We start from the raw sequence: 16,742 nt of genomic DNA, 5'->3' as shown, positions 1-16,742 counted from the left end.
ACAGCCTGAACAACAACCCAACTTATATACAAGCTATATACAGGTTGACAGTTCAGGTTCAAAGTTACTTTTGGTCGTAGTTAATTGTTACATTGCAGTTGTTCAAAACAAAAGGGCTTTGCTGAGTGAAGTCCATGAGTGAAGTCCTCTTGTAAAAGTCTCCGTCACTTTTCCTCACCTCCAAGTAGAACTTTATATTTCCGCCATTGCTCTCTTTTCCAGTTTTTCGATGTCCGTTGGTATGTTTTTCTCTTGTAAATATGTGTGAAGAATATCCAGTGAAGTTTTTGTAACCCTTCTGGTGTACAGCAGCTCATTCTCCATTGGGGAGAGTGGCGTAATTCATGGAGGATAAGCGATATGTTAACAATATTGCATGCCATCAATAAGCCCACTAGAAGGGAATAGAACATACAGTGTGGTCAGAAGTTTACATACAGTGACATGAATGTCATCTTGGATATGAATGTCATGGCAATATTTGGGCTTTCAGTGATTTTCTCTGAACTGTTCTTTTTCTGTGGCAGAATGATTGTACAGCATACATCTTTAATCAAATAAAAAAACACTAGAATTTGGTGCAGAAGTTTTAATTTTCTTTGGGTTTTCTGAAATCAACACAGGGTCAAAAATATACATACAGCACACCTAAAATTTGGGTAAAATGTCTCTTCGCAAGATTCACCTTGACCAAACATTTTTGTTTACCATGAACAAGTTTCTGGCAGAATTCTGGTTGGATATTTCACGACTCTTTATGGTAGAATTGGTAGAGTTCAATTAATTTTTAATTTTATTTTTTCCCTTGGCATGGACTCGACTTATAAGCACGGTCCATATATTTTCAATAGGGTTGAAGTCAGGACTTGTTTTAAGCTTAATGTTAGCCTGCTTTATCCTCCACAACCAGCTCTGATGTGTGTTTGGGTTCATTGTCCTGTTGTGACTCCCAAGTCCCAATTTGTCTTCAGGTTTCTGATGGTTGATGCTTAAGAATTCTGAGGTAGTCCTCCTTCTTCATTATTCCATCCACTTTGTGCAATGAACCAGTTCCACTGGCAGCAGAACAGCCCCAGTGCATGATGATCCTACCACCACCACCAGCTGGTACAGTGTCCCTCTGTACATGGTGGTCATTGTGGGCAAACAACTCAATCTTTGTCTCATCTGACCATACAGCTATCCTCCAGAAGGCTTTTTCTTTGTCTGTGTGGTCAGCTTCAAACTTTAGTTAAGCTTGAAGGTGTCATTTTGGAGCAGGGGGTTATTTCTTGGATAGCAGCCTCTTCGTCCATGGTGATGTAAAACTCGCTGAACTGTAGACAGTGACCCATCAGCTTCCAGTTCATGGTAGGACTGTGTCATGGTGGTTCCCAGATTGTTCCTGACCATCCAAACCAAGTTCCTTTCAGCTGAAGGTGACACTTTGGGTTTTCTTGAAGCAAAGTGGCTTGGCAAAGTGACTACACCTCACAATAACTTGGATACCTTGGAATTTGCAGTTGTTTAGAAATGGCTCTAAGAGACATTCCGGAGTTGTGTACATCTGCGATCCTCTTTCTCAGATCTGCACTGAGCTCCTTGGACTTTTCCATTGTATTGTGTGTTGGTCAATCCAATGAGTGCTGTAAACAAACCCTTTTTATGAAGGCACAGAGAAGCTACCAGCTGTAGTCAATCATGATCACTAACAGGAAGTTAAGAGACCTCGGCCTTGGCAAGGTAAGAGACGTTTTGGAAGTTTCACCACCTCTGAATTAATAATCTAAGTGAGCATATGTATATTTTTGACCCTGTATGTATAATTTTGACCCTGTGTTGATTTCAGAAAACCCAAAGAAAATTAAAACTTGTGCACCAAATTCTAGTGTTTTTTTTATTTGATTAAAGACGTATGCTGTAAAATCATTCTGCCACAGACAAAGAACATTTCAGAGAAATTATTGAAAGCCCAAATATTGCCATGACATTCATATCCAAGATGACATTCATGTCACTGTATGTAAACTTCTGACCACAACTGTATGTTTTTATTCCATGGAAAAAGTGGCCCGTCTGTATAATAATTCCTAATATTTCACTCCGATGATGTCACTCCCAGTGTTTTCCCGCTTACTAGACCCATGTTGTCAAAATGGCGAAGTGGTTAAGCATTAAAATTCTTTTGATTAACTTGCATTTAAAAATTTTTTTTTTTCATGGATGGGTCGATATGATATAAAGAACATTACGCTGTGGTGCGAAGATATGAAGTTTATCTTCTTGTGTTGAAAATATTTTCACTCGTTCACTTTGCTCACTCGTGAACATGTTCACCACTCGAAGATAAACTTCATATCTTTACGTAACTCTGTATACTCTGTATTATGAGTAGCATGCTGTGTGAGCACAATCGCTATCAGGCGCGTTAAAATGTAAATAACTTTTCTAGAATTTCACCAAAACTCATTGAATTTTCAGCATTGTAAGAGAATTCCCTAAAGTATTATTCAGCAAAACCCAGAATGATAGCACAAATCTAGAATTTTTAACAGAATTTTAGTTCTTAAAATTTAACGTAATTATGGACGTCACGCGTAACATTTACACCCGTGAAAAATCACTTTGAATGCTGTTTTGAAAGTTTTGATCAAATATTCTCTATAATAAAAAATCGCTTAAATATTATAAACACAGTCTTTTAATGTATCAAAAAATAATTTTGATAAAGCAAGGAAATTCGGAAGAAAATTTTTTTTTTCTTTTGCTTGTTGTGCGCGTCACGCTACCAAAATCTAACTAACCCCTTCACGAACAATTCCAACTTTCATGGACTTGTAGCGCGAATAAACCTTTCAAAAAAATATATAATACTTCTCACCCAGTAAATTAGAATCCTGGTGATTTATATCCTCGTAGCTTCAGTAGATCTAGAGATTTAGTCAATTTAGTAAATCCCAAACGCTGTGAAACACGCCAGCCATCTATGGTGAGAAGTGCTGCTGTAGTTGAGAAACTCTCATTCCTCCCGCTTCCAACTAACTCCGTGACCCAGACCAAAATAACAATGTCACGCTCATCACTTAAGGATGATTTATGCCACGTTTCACGGAAAAATACAGCGAAATAAACTTGCTAGAAGCATTTTTCAAAATCCCAGACATTATGAAACATTTCTTGTAGGGTTTCAGGTTACAAAGTTCGAGAATAGAGAAATTGCGGCGCAAAAGTTTGCCACTAAACTCGCGAAAATACTCCATCCTAGCGAGTTTCACAACCGAACTAGGCTACGTGACAATCCGTGACCACCCAGGAATGTTCTGGAAGGTACGCTAGGCACGTGCGATCGAGAAAGACGCCACGTGAAGGTAGTAAAGGTAGTATTTCCACTGTCTTATGACGTTTTTGCTTGTTTTAGCGCGATAAACAATGCATTATGGGTAATCATTAAAATGCTGATTTCAAGGTTAAAATGGGTAAAAACAACTAATTTATATAGATATTGTAAAAATTGTGCCTAATAGTTATTTCAGTAGATAAAATCAAAACCTGAATTTTTAACTTTTTTCCCTATGTTACACCATTGTGCATGTATAGCATGCTACTCATCTATATATCTGGCTGGCCTACTGTGATCCAGTTCATTCGCTGATTGTCACAAGTGTGACTCAAGAGTGAATAAACGTGCATTCACACACACACACACACACACACACACATCCGCTGCCACAGCTATTAAATCCCCTGACCTCCTTATTTTCCCAGCAACTCTGAATCAGCCTTTTGATTTCCTCATCCAACTTTCACCCAATTACAAAACCCATGCTGACTCTGTCTCCTGTTTCCCATTTCTGATATTTACCTTACTCTTCATTTCCTATTCTGAAAAAGAGTTTTTATCACGGGCGATTGCTCTAAGACAACGAGGGAGGCTCAGCCTCCTCTAAAACTGACGAACATCGTGTAGGATGAATTGCGCTAGGCTTATGTTATAGCCGACCTTATAACATTGCTATTTCAGATCCAGAATCATAGAAATATATGTGCTCAACCCAACTACAGTGTGAAATCATTCCGTTATAACTTTCCCCAGTTCGCCTAATGTGTGCGTGAGTTTTTCCCCCTCGTGACAGCGTGATGCAGCCCAGCCTCAGTGGATTGGGAGCTCTGTGCTTGTCAATCTCAAAATGCAAGACGATTATTGGACAAATACTGCGAAAACGCCCGCCCACGGAGTCTCACGGACTCCCAGCCTCAGTGGACTTCAATGGTATTTGGGAGCGATGCGCTTTTCAATCTCAAAATGCAAGACAGTTATTGGACAAATACTGCGAAAATGCCCGCCCACGGACTCCGAGCCTCACATGGGAGAGACATGGCAGTTTCCGCGAGGAGACTGGTGATTGGTGAAAGCGGCCGGATATTTTCTTTGATTGACAGCTCGTTTCAAATATAGACAGGTAGCGGTACAGTGTTGCCAGATTGGGCAGTTTTAAGTGCATTTTGGCGGGTTTTGAACATATTTTGGGCTGAATAACGTCAGCAGTATCTGGCAACATCAGTTCAGTCCCATGCGGATTCGCAAGAGCTGTGGTGTATTGTAAGAGATCGGCTTACATTTCGATTTCATTCATTACATACGGTTTCTACCAGCTTTTTTAGTTTGTATATATTTTAATTGTAAATAAAGTGTAAATATGGTGTTGTCAAGTTTGCTATCTTAGTTCCAGAAATTTCATTTATTCGAGTGACTGAACTTGAACTTGAGGGGGCTAGTCAGCTAGCAAGAAAGCTGCGCACGGATGCCAAGCATTGCTGATTTAATTTTGGCGAAGCCATTTGCCAGTCTTCCTTTCGAGGAAAAAATTAAAATTAAAGAGCAGGGTAGACCAACGCCTCAAATTGACTTGGTGAAAAAGGTAGGGAATAATACTCGTTCCTTTCAGCTCTCCTGGTACGAGAAAGTGAATTGGCTAACAGCAAGTGACCCACATCAACAACAGTAAATAGGCTACTTTAGTAATATGTCATGGATGGACCAAAAATATAGAATCTATTTAAAATGTTTATGCTGAGTATATTATATTGGAATATATGTTTCTCTGGATATGAATTAAACACAGCTACAATTTGGAAAACATTTTTAAACAAAAACACAGCCGAGGTAAATTTTTAAACAACATGCCACAATTTTAAAATATAAAATGTTAAAATGTACCCCCCCCCCCCCCCCCCAACACCACCATCATGTATATTGGACAGTAGGCTAATGGGCCAAAAGAACCTGTTATTTCACAGTTTGTGACGCTGCCAACAATCAGCCAGATTAGAGGCAAGAGTATGGGCAAAACTGATGTGTTTTTTCTTTTAAAATCTGGAAATATCGTAACCGACCAGCCTCCCCTGTTTGAAAGACTACCAGCCGCCACTGGTTTTTATTGAGTAGCTTGTGAAGGGGGAGGCCTTACCATGCTATTCGTTCATGTACTGTATAACCCCAGACATTGTGTGTTTGTGTGTGTTTTTATGTATAGAATCCAGTGAGGATGAGTTCTGTAAGAACGTGCAAGAACTCCTGCTAAAGTTGCCAGACGTTCATTACAGCGTCCTGCACTACCTGTGCCACTTCCTCACCCAGGTGGAACAGCAGCAGTGCCACAACCGGATGACTGCATTCAACCTAGCAACCGTGTTCGGCCCTAATGTTTTCCAGTGAGTATAAAAGCACTGCTGAGCCGCTATCGCACAGAAGATGAAATAGTTTATCAACTTAGGTTGCCAGATTGATATATTTTATATCAAAATATAAGAAGATTCATGATTGTCTGCCTGATTAGCCTTTATAGGTTTCACACCATTTTTACACACATCCAGTATAAAGGTCTCATGAAGTTTAAAGCCAAACAACAACAACAACAACAACAACACATGCACAAACGTGTATGTTTTTATTTTTTAAATGTAGGACATGCTGCACAGTACTACCCTTGTATTTGTGTATACTTGATTTGTCTCACTCTCCATGATCCATGTAATTAAGAGACGGCTCTTGTTAGTCTTCAAATAGTGAGCAGTCTGTCCTAAATAAGCCTACGGGACAGATGCATAGCCAAGGTATACCTTGAATGGTTAATGGATTTTGTCTGGTTGGTGTTCCTCCAGACAGAGGTGGACGAAGGACCCAACTTCATTACTTAAGTCAAAGTACAGATCCCGCTGGTCAAATGTTACTCCGATACAAGTGAAAGTTGTCCAGTCAAATTTTTACTTAAGTATTGAAGTACTTGCTTTTAAAAATACTTAAAGTGGCATTCCACCATTGGATGTATTCTTTGGCATAAAATACAATATATTTTATGACAACATGACTAGACAGAGAAGTCTTTTAGCTTCAAAATGATATATCAAACATAATTTTTTGACAACGACAAGTATATTAATCTTGCGACCAAAGTCACCTACCCTTTTAATTTCCGCGCGGTAGTGAAGCGTGATGTCATCGGCAGGTTCCCCTTCTTGTGTACCACGTGTCGGTCTATTTTTAGACCAGGAAACCCCCAAAGTGAGAGAGTCATTTCTCCTCGTATATGGGGGCCAAAAAAATTGCGAAAAATTTTGAGTTAATCTTTCAGTTAGCTAGATTTATTGGTATTAGCTAGATTTATTGGTATTATTTTTATCGCGTTCTATCCGCCATTGCTGATAATATGTGCCACGTCACACGTCACGTGGTACACAAGAAGGGGAACCTGCCGATGACATCACGCGCGGAAATTAAAAGGGTAGGTGACTTTGGTCGCAAAATTAATATACTTGTCGTTGTCAAAAAATTATGTTTGATATATCATTTTGAAGCTAAAAGATTTCTCTGTCTAGTGATACCATTTATATATGTTGTCAAAATATATTGTATTTTATGCCAAAGAATACATCCAATGGTGGAATGGCACTTTAAGTATTAAAAGTACATTTTCTGTCAACGCATCGTTATATTATTGCCACAACGCTTACAAAACCTAATGCCGTTACCAAAGACAGAAATGTGGATTCAGAAAATGAACGCATGCTGTGCCATCATGGCGGTTTAACGTTAAGCTAGCTAGTCAGTGAAGCTCCACCTGACATGCTAGCAAACTCTTTTCAAACTCGAAATCATATCGGGTAGCTAACGCTACTAGAAACGAAAGATTTCTACATTCTGTTTATTTGGCAAGATTATGCTAAAACATATTTCTGAAAGCACTTCAGATAAGTTAACGTTATTCATCTTAGCGTAACTTCGTTTTTACGTGCTAACTAACAGTGTCCAGGTTAACTAGCTATGTGTTAACGTTAGCCGTGGACAAGGCTACGGCAACTTGGCGGGCAAATCCATAGAAAGTCATTTGACTAACCAGACTGCATAGCCCCTGTGATGACCTGGCGACTTGTCCAGGGTGTACCCCGCCTTTCGCCCGTAGTCAGCTGGGATAGGCTCCAGCTCGCCTGCGACCCTGTAGAACAGGATAAAGCGGCTAGAGATAATGAGATGAGATGAGACTGCATAGCTGTTGCAACGTTATCGCTAGCTCTAAAAGCACAGACAACTTCACTGCAAGCTTTCTCTTGGAATAAAACGTTTAAAGTATATCCCTCAATACGCTTCCGCAGGTTGAACGGTGAGTTTTTATAGGCTGTGAATCTTTAATCCTTTCAGAAAACTGAAACATGGGCTCTAGCCATGGGTGCGTGTGCGTTCCCCAAAAGAACCGCCTCCTTCAATTCTGCCATCAACTGATCGTGTTTAAATAACGCTGCTGAGAAATCACTGATCTTGATTTTATCCAGTCTACGGATGTGACATGACCCTAGTGATTACTGATAGTCTGTCTCAGTGCCACCTGGGAAAAAACCCAATCACGTTTTAGAAAAGAAAAGAAAAAACATCCACTTTCAAAGCTGCTTCATAGTAACGAGGACCTTGATAGAAATGTAGTGGAGTGAAAAGTACGATATTTACCTTTCAAATGTAGTGAAGTTAAAGTCATAAGTTTCCAAAAAAAAATACTCACGTAAAGTACAGCTACTCAAAAAGTGTACAACCCCAATTCCAAAAAAGTTGGGACAAAGTACAAATTGTAAATAAAAACGGAATGCAATGATGTGGAAGTTTTGAAATTCCATATTTTATTCAGAATAGAACATAGATGACATATCAAATGTTTAAACTGAGAAAATGTATAATTTAAAGATAAAAATTAGGTGATTTTAAATTTCATGACAACAACACAATTCAAAAAAGTTGGGACAAGGCCATGTTTACCACTGTGAGACATCCCCTTTTCTCTTTACAACAGTCTGTAAACGTCTGGGGACTGAGGAGACAAGTTGCTCAAGTTTAGGGATAGGAATGTTAACCCATTCTTGTCTAATGTAGGATTCTAGTTGCTCAACTGTCTGAGGTCTTTTTTGTCGTATCTTCTGTTTTATGATGTGCCAAATGTTTTCTATGGGTGAAAGATCTGGACTGCAGGCTGGCCAGTTCAGTACCCGGACCCTTCTTCTACGCAGCCATGATGCTGTAATTGATGCAGTATGTGGTTTGGCATTGCCATGTTGGAAAATGCAAGGTCTTCCCTGAAAGAGACGTCGTCTGGATAGGAGCATATGTTGCTCTAGAACCTGGATATACCTTTCAGCATTGATGGTGTCTTTCCAGATGTGTAAGCTGCCCATGCCACACGCACTAATGCAACCCCATACCATCAGAGATGCAGGCTTCTGAACTGAGCGCCGATAACAACTTGGGTCGCCCTTCTCCTCTTTAGTCCGAATGACACGGCGTCCCTGATTTCCATAAAGAACTTCAAATTTTGATTCGTCTGACCACAGAACAGTTTTCCACTTTGCCATAGTCCATTTTAAATGAGCCTTGGCCCAGAGAAGACGTCTGCGCTTCTGGATCATGTTTAGATACGGCTTCTTCTTTGAACTATAGAGTTTTAGCTGGCAACGGCGGATGGCACGGTGAATTGTGTTCACAGATAATGTTCTCTGGAAATATTCCTGAGCCCATTTTGTGATTTCCAATACAGAAGCATGCCTGTATGTGATGCAGTGCCGTCTAAGGGCCCGAAGATCACGGGCACCCAGTATGGTTTTCCGGCCTTGACCCTTACGCACAGAGATTCTTCCAGATTCTCTGAATCTTTTGATGATATTATGCACTGTAGATGATGATATGTTCAAACTCTTTGCAATTTTACACTGTCAAACTCCTTTCTGATATTGCTCCACTATTTGTCGGCGCAGAATTAGGGGGATTGGTGATCCTCTTCCCATCTTTACTTCTGAGAGCTGCTGCCACTCCAAGATGCTCTTTTTATACCCAGTCATGTTAATGACCTATTGCCAATTGACCTAATGAGTTGCAATTTGGTCCTCCAGCTGTTCCTTTTTTGTACCTTTAACTTTTCCAGCCTCTTATTGCCCCGTCCCAACTTTTTTGAAATGTGTTGCTGTCATGAAATTTCAAATGAGCCAATATTCGGCATGAAATTTCAAAATGTCTCACTTTCGACATTTGATATGTTATCTATGTTCTATTGTGAATACAATATCAGTTTTTGAGATTTGTAAATTATTGCATTCCATTTTTATTTACAATTTGTACTTTGTCCCAACTTTTTTGGAATCGGGGTTGTACTTAAGTACAGTACTCAAGTAAATGTACCTCGTTACTGTCCACCTCTGCCACCAGATAAAGCTGTAACAGCTTGCCAATGTCTGTACGCTTCAAAACGAAGGTGTTGGTGCACCACATGTCCATGTAATCATATTCATTAGGATATGAACTGACACTTGAACATCCTACATTTTAAATTATTAATATGCCTGCAATAAAAATCAGTGTAGTTAATTTTCTATGTCATATAACATTGCAACATGTTTAATATGTCGCCGTGCTACAATATGGCTTCTGATAACGGCTGTATTTGTATTATGAAGTAGTGGGAGCGAGTTTGTACTCGAAGAATGTTTATTTGGATTATGCCAGTAAGCATAGTCTATACACCAGACAAGAAAGGACAGGTTCAGGGTCAAAATAGAAAAAAAAAAGATAAATACAGTACAAGGGTTTAGAAATGAGTAAAACAAGGACCTAAAATGTCAAGTTGGTTCATGTTTTTAAAGAACTATAGTTGCTGTAAACCTGTCAGTTTTTAATAGGCTGTCAGCTCAGCTACATACGTTCTTTATCAGTTCAGTGAATTCCAGTCTGTATGCCTTAAAGCTACACTGCCTTTCAGATTTTTCAAGTGTAGGTCACGAAAAGAATTTTCCCCGACACCCGATTATTTTTGTTTAGCGGACCGAAAGCTACTGAATTCGAATCACAGACTTCCAATTTTATGAGTTTTTTTTTACATAGAACAATTAATGAATTTAGAGCCATGTGGTCCTAAATTCTCCTAGCCTGGCAAGCCAGACTAAATGTGAATATTTAGTCTGGCCTCGATCCGTAGACATTTCCGAAGCGGGTAGGAGGAACAAACCGCTGTCTTTCAAACTGTCTCTGTGCGTATAGGCCGACGCTCTGACCAATCAGCGCAACAGTGACTGTGACGTAGTCAGAGCAACAGAAAGCAGTGGGGGAGGCCTTGAAATTAAATAATTTTTCAAAATGCGTATTAATTAATAAACAGGTTCTAGATATTAAGAAGTTTGGAGATAATGATCACAAGTTTGGAGTCTGTACCATATACACATTTTTTTTTCCAAGTGTTTTTCAAGGGTTTGCTTAAACTGTTTTTGAGAGTTTTTATTTAGTGGTGTTTGGTGAAATAATTTCCCTTAAATTTAAAATAACGGGAAAATAAGAAACAATCAAAAAGTAATGTTTCAAAGCTGTTTATTAATTCTTCGTACTGCACAAACTAGCCCCATCCTTTTGGCTACGAGCGGAGCCAGCTGGTAGATCAGACTTTTGCCATAGCCGGTCGGCAAAACAGCGAAAACGTCCTTCTTGAAAAGGAATGAGCGGAGAGCCTCTTCCTGCTCATGTTTCAACGAAAACTCCAAGTCTAATTCTTCTAAAACTGATTCCAAAGCGGAGTCAAACTAGCGCTGTTCACTAGCCGTAGCCACCTTTCCTGTTGCGCTTTCTCCAGCGTCGCGCAGCTTTGTCGTCACTCCTGCAAAAGCCCGCCCAAAGAATCCAAACAAAAACCTTGCGTTGTGATTGGCGGGCACGATTTGATGCCCGGGGTGTTTTTGTTTATATGGTGCGAGGCTAGACCCATTCGCTAGGCAAAAAATATTTTTGGCCGCTAGGCGGTTGGGTCTAGTTTACTAGGCTAAAATTCTCCACTATTTTTTCCTGCTTCACCATGACCCAATTCAAGATACAATGTCATGCATTACATGGTGGGCTTTGCCTGTTTGCGCAAGGCATTGTGGGATACAAATTTGAAACAGGAGAGAAAAATGGAGGACGTGAGCATGCGAATGAAACGTGAAAGACCGACCACAGTAACGGAAAGCGAGAAGAAAAGACGTTATGTTATATACGAAGGAAAGGAAATGCAGGACCAAACTAATAAATATCGGCGGTCAGCGAGCACCTCGGTGTGATCAGCTGTTCGTTTAGTGACAGAATGATGGAACTGTCAGCGCACAGTCACCTGTAGATGGCAGTAATGCAACACTGGATGCCAGCTGTCATAAAACCCAAAAGAAGAAGAAGAAGGTAAACCTGCGCATGCGTACACGGACTTCCTCTGTCTGCTTGACTGTGTGTATGAAGCGAGCGATTTCATGCACATTATTTGCTCGGGAATCCCCTCAAATTAAATAACTTCCCAGCCACAGAATGGCCTGAGATTTTGTGAGATATTACAGAAATAAACATATATCACAACAACCAAATTTCAGAGGGAACTAAATTTCACCGATTTTATGAAATCAAAAGGCCGTCTAGCTTTAAAATACTACCATGACAATGGTGTACTCGGTCAAAACGTAGAGTAATTTGCTGCTAATAACATACAAATTATTTGATTTAATATTCTTTTTTTTTTAAATAAAATATCCTGTTATTACTCTATCCACATTCACTGGATATGAGCAATTGTGCACTCTGATTGGCTACTCTACTACTAGGCTATCCACTCATATCCCATGAGTAGAGAAAAACAAAATGGCGGAGCGTGTTGCTGAACCAACCGAGGATGAAATAAAAACTCTACTCGAAAACAAAACCACAAAAAGTACAAAAAAAAAGCAACGAAATATGGAATGAAAGTATTTGATGGTAAGAACATATCTTTTTTTTTTTAATTTTTCAATAATTATTATTGTAGCATTTTTCACAAATTGCTCCTGTCATTTCGGCGGTTTGTTTACATTCTTCATCTTTAAGCATTAAAATTACGCATGTATGCAGTTTGTCAGATATCTGCTAAGCGGAAATGGTTTTATCAGACATTTTGTATAAAGTTTTTATTTACTGAATTTGCAAAAAATAAAAATGCACTGTTTCTCAAAATCCAGTGAATGTGGATAGAATAAAACAGTTATTACACTCAATTTGGTCATACATGGCAACGCATTTGTCTACATTTCATTACATTACAGGCATTTAGCAGACGCTCTTATCCAGCGCGACCTACCGTACAACAAGTGCAAAAGTCAGGTACAAGACTGTCTACTGTTAATCATCCCAAATCAAATGATTTCCCCCAAAAAATCCATTACAGCGATCACTGACGTGATGCACTTGTAGACTGTCAGCCTAGTCTTTGTCATTTGTAAGTTCATGATTCCTAAACTATCCATCCATCCATTATCTGTAGCCGCTTTATCCTGTTCTACAAGGTCGCAGGCGAGCTGGAGCCTATCCCAGCTGACTACGGGCGAAAGGCGGGGTACACCCTGGACAAGTCGCCAGGTCATCACAGGGCTGACACATAGACACAGACAACCATTCACACTCACATTCACACCTACGGTCAATTTAGAGTCACCAGTTAACCTAACCTGCATGTCTTTGGACTGTGGGGGAAACCGGAGCACCCAGAGGAAACCCACGCGGACACGGGGAGAACATGCAAAGTCCACACAGAACCTTCTTGCTGTGAGGCGACAGTGCTAACCACTACACCACCGTACTGCCCAGCCTAAACTACTCAGGTGTTATTTTTAGGCTAACAAATGATGGACCTCTGTAACAAGTGCACCGTCAGAGTCACAGTGGTCACAGATGTCAGTGCTAACATCACTAAATGTCATGTTGGTCATACAAGTGCCGTTCTACCTCTGTAATCCTGCACTACTGGGGATATATGTAAAACTACACCCATCACACCGCGAGTTGGCTTAGTGGTTAGCGTGTCCGCCTCTCGATCGGGAGATCGCGAGTTCTACTCGCGGTCGGGTCATACTAAAAGACCATCATAAAAATGGTACCTACTGCCGTCTGGCAAGGCACGCTGCAATACAGATGCGAGTGGGGAGTCAAACTCTCCCGGTTACCAGAGGACTAGCCCTCCCACTGTAACCCTAGCTATGTAATAGGCGAGAGGCCGAGGGCTACGGAAACGAAGATCGGCGCCGCCACATGGCGTGGGAAGGGACTTTGACACTTATCATTCATGAAACCTATGTTTATGTTAAATGACCTGCATACACTACCTTATGTTATCTTCCTATTAAACTATCCGTTTCACATTTTGCTACTAAAAAAAAAACCCCAAAAAACACCGCACAGTATGATTTATATACAGTAATTACTGGGAAAAAAAACAAACAAAAAAAACTTTTGATGCTGTAATCTTTAAAACAACCATTAGGCAAAGCGTCAGTAGGCACCAAATTGCATCCTACTGTAAATTGACTTGGCAGACAGACATAACGTTACTGTAATATCACAAATCATCAAAGATTAGACTTGTCTTTTTTTTTTTAAACTTTAGCCTTCTTTTTATTTCAAGTTCGCACGATTAGCATTGAACAAATGAGCAACAGTCAAAATTACATTACATTACAGGCATTTAGCAGACACTCTTATCCAGGATGACATACCGTACAACATACCCAGAGCAGCCTAGGGATCAGTTAGAGGTTAGGTACCTTGCTCAAAGACACTTCAGCCATTCCTGCTGGTCCACGGAATTGAACCGGCAACATTTTGGTCCCAAAGTTGCTTCTCTAACTATGAGGCCATGGCTTCCCCTAATTGGTGTATATAATATTCAGTGTTCTCCACTTTTTAAAAATAAAAGGTGGTGACGGGGGTTTGGGGGCCACCTAGGCCCCCAACGGGGTCCAGGGGCGGAGCCCTGGTAGGGGCTGACAGACTTTCGGCTTTTTTGACAGTGAAAATTATAATAAAGCGAAAGCTTTGCAATTTATTTGGTGTATACTGATGAAGTTACGGGGTTTTTTGTTTTGTTTTGTTTTTTTGGCCAAGGGAAGGGCGGCAGGCCAGAATTACAACGTAGCGGTGCGCCACTTTAAAAGCGCCCGTGGAGAACACTGATATTTTTGCGAAATAATCCACCAGTTCATGCTAGTGTTATGAAATGGCTTCCACTAATGGCTGTTTTGAACAGAGTAGCATCGAAAGCTTGCTTTTCCCAGTGATTATTTAAATTAGTGGCTGTGGTTTTAGCAAGCAGAATGTGAAATGAATGCTTTTCTGCAGGTGATGGTAATCCACAAATCATCACTTCATCTAAAAAGAAAGAACGAATCGATGCCTCTTGAAAGGTAGCTGTGCTTTCTCTGCATTATTTCTCTCCGAACTATGACCTGATCCAGCACAAAGCCCTGAACATTCGAATGTTCTTGGATAGGGAACTAGCCCAGGAGCAGTGTTGCCAGATACTGCTGACGTTTTCCAGCACAAAATATGTTCAAAACCCACCAAAATGCACTTGAAACCGCCCAACTTGGGCGGGAAACCGCCCAATCTGGCAACACTGCCCAGGAGTAATAGGGTTATACCCGGAACAAATTAGTAACAAGCTGAAAATTTCAGAATATGTTCAGAATACCTTTAGGAATAACATACTAAAAGTCCCCGGAAATCCCCCTTGTGCTTGCTGAGAAATTCAAGATGGCGTCCAAAATGGCCGCCAAATGGAGATCTGCTCATATCTCAGGCCCAAAACAAAATATTAATGCAATTAAAAGGTCAAAATATATGTTTTGTAGGGTAGGAGAGTAAATTCCAACATGTGTGTATTAATTACATTGTGCATTAACATTATATAATAACAATGTACACATTATTATGGGGTGGCACGGTGGTGTAGTGGTTAGCGCTGTCGCCTCACAGCAAGAAGGTCCTGGGTTCGAGCCCCGGGGCCGGCGAGGGCCTTTCTGTGCGGAGTTTACATGTTCTCCCCGTGTCCGCGTGGGTTTCCTCCGGGTGCTCCGGTTTCCCCCACAGTCCAAAGACATGCAGGTTAGGTTAACTGGTGACTCTAAATTGACCGTAGGTGTGAATGTGAGCGTGAATGGTTGTCTGTGTCTATGTGTCAGCCCTGTGATGACCTGGCGACTTGTGCAGGGTGTACCCTGCCTTTCGCCCGTAGTCAGCTGGGATAGGCTCCAGCTTGCCTGCAGCCCTGTAGAAGGATAAAGCGGCTAGAGATAATGAGATGAGATGAGACATTATTATAACAGTATATTTGTGTATAATGTGTTCGCTTGCCATGTCTGGTTAGATTGTCATATTTTTGGCACTTCACCAGTTCACATTTATGAATGTGCACAGTACTATGAATGTGTGTAGGTTTCATCCAGTCCGATCCTTGAATCAAGTATCAATCTTGAAACGCCCTGGCCCATAAATTCACATCCAAGAAGAAATAACAATGACTGTTATGACAAAATAATCGTTATGGTATCATGAAGATATCTCATATGTTTTTGAAATGGCTTCAGTTCTTAATGTTTAGGACTAATAATTACAGACTTATAATTGCAAATCTATACATGTGCTATTTAATGTACACTACCGATTATAGAGTGTGGATCCATTGGTTACTCGTTCACTCCGTATCATCCTATTCTGTTCACAAAACAACAAACACAATTACTAGGGGTTGGAGCACTTATTTTCATTAATATTAAATAAAGTAAATTGGTGGTGTAAAATGAAAAATGGCATGTTAAAAGGTCATGCTGAGTTCAGTCATTTTTAAAAGGTCATGCTGAGTTTAGTCATTTTTTTGTCCGAACACACTGGCATTGCTAGTAGTAAAGACTGGCGCTAGAAACTCAAAGATTAATTTTTTTCCACCCTTAAACAAGCTTGAATAAATTCCCTACTTCATTGATGGTACAACAAAGGTCCAAGCATTCCAACTGAGGCACTGAGAAGTGTTTAAGTCGACTCATTGTTTATAAGCAAGAGCTTTTATTGAGGCAGACCTTTTTGTCATGAAAGTCGCCGGAATGTTGAAGAAGTGTACTGAAACAGCTTGCCATTGTAGTTTTAGAAGATAGAGTTCTCAAATTTAATTTCCCTTTAATATTTTATCAAAGCTTAAAGATGCACTAAATATTAAGGAAATCGATGTCTAATTGTTGTCTTACATTATGTTCATGTATGTAGGTAGCCTACTAAGCTAATCTGTCAATCATGTCAGCCATCAAATTCCATGTAATTTCCACATTAATGACCTTGTAATCTTGGTTAATTTTAATTTTAACAGTGTGACAATGGTGAATTTGCATTGCTTGTATGAGAGAACATATAATTTAACATTTTAATT

At 40.0% G+C, this 16,742-nt stretch overlaps 1 protein-coding gene across 5 annotated transcripts in view; it reads left to right on the top strand.

Moving 5' to 3' along the window:
* The window catches only part of fam13a (family with sequence similarity 13 member A), a 281,599-nt gene that overhangs the window by 52,025 nt on the left and 212,832 nt on the right, over window positions 1-16,742 (top strand). For all 5 annotated transcript variants that reach the window (XM_060926493.1, XM_060926495.1, XM_060926497.1 and 2 more), the window contains one exon: window positions 5,514-5,691. In XM_060926493.1, the coding sequence (XP_060782476.1) occupies window positions 5,514-5,691 (178 nt within the window). The remainder of the gene's footprint in view (window positions 1-5,513; window positions 5,692-16,742) is intronic.

The sequence above is a fragment of the Neoarius graeffei genome, chromosome 7, assembly GCF_027579695.1.
Source record: "Neoarius graeffei isolate fNeoGra1 chromosome 7, fNeoGra1.pri, whole genome shotgun sequence".
In the NCBI taxonomy this organism is placed as follows: Eukaryota; Metazoa; Chordata; class Actinopteri; order Siluriformes; family Ariidae; genus Neoarius; species Neoarius graeffei.
The sequence above is the reverse complement of the archived record's forward strand: the minus strand, read 5'-3'. Positions and strand labels throughout refer to the sequence as shown.